General features: G+C 44.5%; 1 protein-coding gene across 1 annotated transcript in view; it reads right to left on the bottom strand.

The window, feature by feature from the left end:
* fam189a1 (family with sequence similarity 189 member A1) overlaps window positions 1-2,780 on the bottom strand; it is a 93,720-nt gene that overhangs the window by 6,002 nt on the left and 84,938 nt on the right. The window contains exons 5-6 of the mRNA XM_008281375.1: window positions 2,477-2,584; window positions 708-868 (exon numbers count right to left, since the gene is read on the bottom strand). Coding sequence (XP_008279597.1) covers window positions 708-868; window positions 2,477-2,584 — 269 coding nt within the window. The remainder of the gene's footprint in view (window positions 1-707; window positions 869-2,476; window positions 2,585-2,780) is intronic.

Here is a 2,780-nt window from a genome sequence, read left to right as displayed (position 1 = left end):
CCTTGAATCCTTGAATCCTTGACTATCATAAGCTGGAAACTTGAGGAAATGTGAGCTTTCAATGTGACTATCGGCTGTCATTGAATCCTTTTGCAGATTTAAATGCAGTTCAAGGAAGAATAATGAACTTCTGATTACGTTCGTGCTGTCTTTACATGTTGCAGAACATATTGAGATTGGTCTCTTTCAATAAGTCATACAATAAAAATCTAATTCCATGAACAATGCCTGATTGATTTTTTAGGAAAACATGCAGCAGCTTGATGCCTAATTGGACTTGCTGCCCTCTGGGAGAGGATTTAAGCTGCCTTTTACAAATAAAACACAGTATTTACAGCTAATGATGTATTCCTGCTACAAGCACGAGCTGACTGCATTTAACTTGTCATTTATTTCTCACATCGTGTACCTGTTGTACTTTACCGGCCTGCGCTGCACTTTGCATGTGATTGATCTTTTATATCAATATAAAGGTGACTTCCACTAAACACAAGACAAAGCGTGACAGAAATTTTACCACACAATTAGCTACTGAGGTGTTTTGCACAACGAGGCGTATTTCTGAAGTGGGTTCTGATTTAAAAGTAAATTATTGTGTACAGTCTCTAACCACTGGGATGGTTTCTTTATTGCTTCCTCCCTGAAGGCGTCTACGTATCCCAGAGGACGTATCGATACCAGCTGACGGGCAGGATTCTGCCTCTCACCTCTGTCCATCCATGGAGGGGGTGCAGGTGTACTCCGGGGGGTAGTATGGTGGTGGGGGAATGGGAGGAATAAACTCATCAAAGTCCAGCGTTTGGTGCAGGATGGTTCCATGGGGGGTCATACAGTCGGCGTTCAGGGCTCGAGCTCTGTGCGGCATAAACTGAAACGCAGCATAAAAGAATCATTAGCAGGCCTTTATTACAGTCCTTCATTGTTCATTCATTATTTGAAACCACGACCCATCCAGGGGCAAACGAGGAGCGAAATGCACCATCAAGCAGCTACATGCAGTCAGATGTGGGTTGTAGGAGTGAGGTGCCTTGCTGCACATTCAGTCTCCTCACTCAGACTTTTCTAAGTGGGACAACTTTCCAGTCACAGCCAGCCTGCTCCTCTAATCTCCTGGCTGCCACCGCTGCTATTGACTCGGCTGAATTTACTGAGCTAAACAAAAGGTTAACACCTTCTGTGGTAAATGGAAAACGAGGCCCCTCTTGGAAACTCGATAAGACCGCTGGAGATAAGAAACGCTGCTTTGGTTCTTCTCTGTGAATCCGTTGTTGGATGGCACCTCTTTTAATTTATGGAGGTGTTTCTGTTGGTGCTCAGGTCTGCGTTGGTGTTTGCGTCCATAGAATACTGTATTTATACGTTCTGCTCAACATATACTAAGACTAACAGGCTCCTAATTCATTTGTCAGCAGACAGTATCAACACAATGCATGTAGATCTTCAGGCCTGTGCAGTGGGGACGGTTCTGGAACGGTCCGTCTAGATCTCAGATAATTGATGCCGGCATTGAGGCTGAAATAAGGCTGCACGTCAAGATAAGAATGATTTTCCACTCGCATTTTTAAATTCTGTGCAACTCCAACAGCTTCTGATGAATTCATCTTCTGCTCTTTATCGGTGTATGTTTCTTATTTAACAGAAGTAGATACGAGAGATAACAAATAGACGGTACTTAGTTTTATTTCATGGTTCAAAAAGAGCATTTTCTGCTGATTTATTCACGTTGAAAGAACAACACATGATAGGAAAGCACATTAAAATCAGGATTATGAGTAGATGTCTGATTTATGTTCATAACAGCAGCTGGATCTCACAGACTTTGCAGAAAACTCGTAAATTTACAGGAGCCAGGTTGGACGTATGGGACAGATACGGTCCACCTGCTGCCTGCTGTCCAACCACATCCCACATGAAGCCCAGAGCAGCAGATCAGACGAATCCAAGCACGCAGAAAATGTACAGCGAGGTTCATTAAAGACTTCATATATGGTACGATGCTGGCAGCGCTGCTCCACCATTTGAGTTGTTTATGTGTTTAGAGGCTTCAGATGACTATTGTTGGTGGAAACACACGAGGGGAGCTCGGCCGTGCTAATTTCCCTCATGGCTGAAATCATTTAGCTGCTGGTAATCGTCCATTGTTCCACATAAACCACAAAACAGGGTCATGCTGAGGATGGTGCACCTTTCCAGAGCTGTTCTTCAAAGCCAACGTATTTCAGTGATGCAGAAGGACACAGAGAGAGAGAGAGGTCCTTTGGCAGCTGACCTTCGATGTGTGTTGGTTCTAACTTGTATTTACTGAGCAGGATGATTCAAACACTGTCCTCCGACAGATAAAGGTCGCCACGAGCTGCATGTGTTTGCCCTGATAACAGAAATCTTCAGACTAACAAAAAAGATTCTTTTGTAACTGCAGGGTGGTCAGTGAAAAGCAAATAAAGTCAGCTATTGTGTGCCTTTCCATCACACTCACCATGGCCAGCACATCAGTGGAGACCATCTGCATGCAGCACATCGCGGTGGCGAGAGCGCACACGATGGTGGAGATGACGTTCAGGGCGCATACGCTGAACAGCAGCTCCTAAAGAGAGAGAAAAGGAGGGAGGAGTGTTAGAGGAGCAGGAAACAAAAGAAGAAACGTGTGACAAACGAGAGAAATGATCAGGGTGTAGGAGGGAAAGTGAGGAAACAGGAGAATTATGGGCGTAAAAGACGAAGCGAACACACAAGAAAAGGAGAAAACACGTAAAAGGTGTGAAGGTGACACAGACAGCAGC

The sequence above is a fragment of the Stegastes partitus genome, unplaced genomic scaffold (genome assembly GCF_000690725.1).
Source record: "Stegastes partitus isolate 25-593 unplaced genomic scaffold, Stegastes_partitus-1.0.2 Scaffold232, whole genome shotgun sequence".
NCBI lineage: Eukaryota > Metazoa > Chordata > Actinopteri > Pomacentridae > Stegastes > Stegastes partitus.
This window is presented reverse-complemented; position numbering and strand designations above follow the sequence as displayed.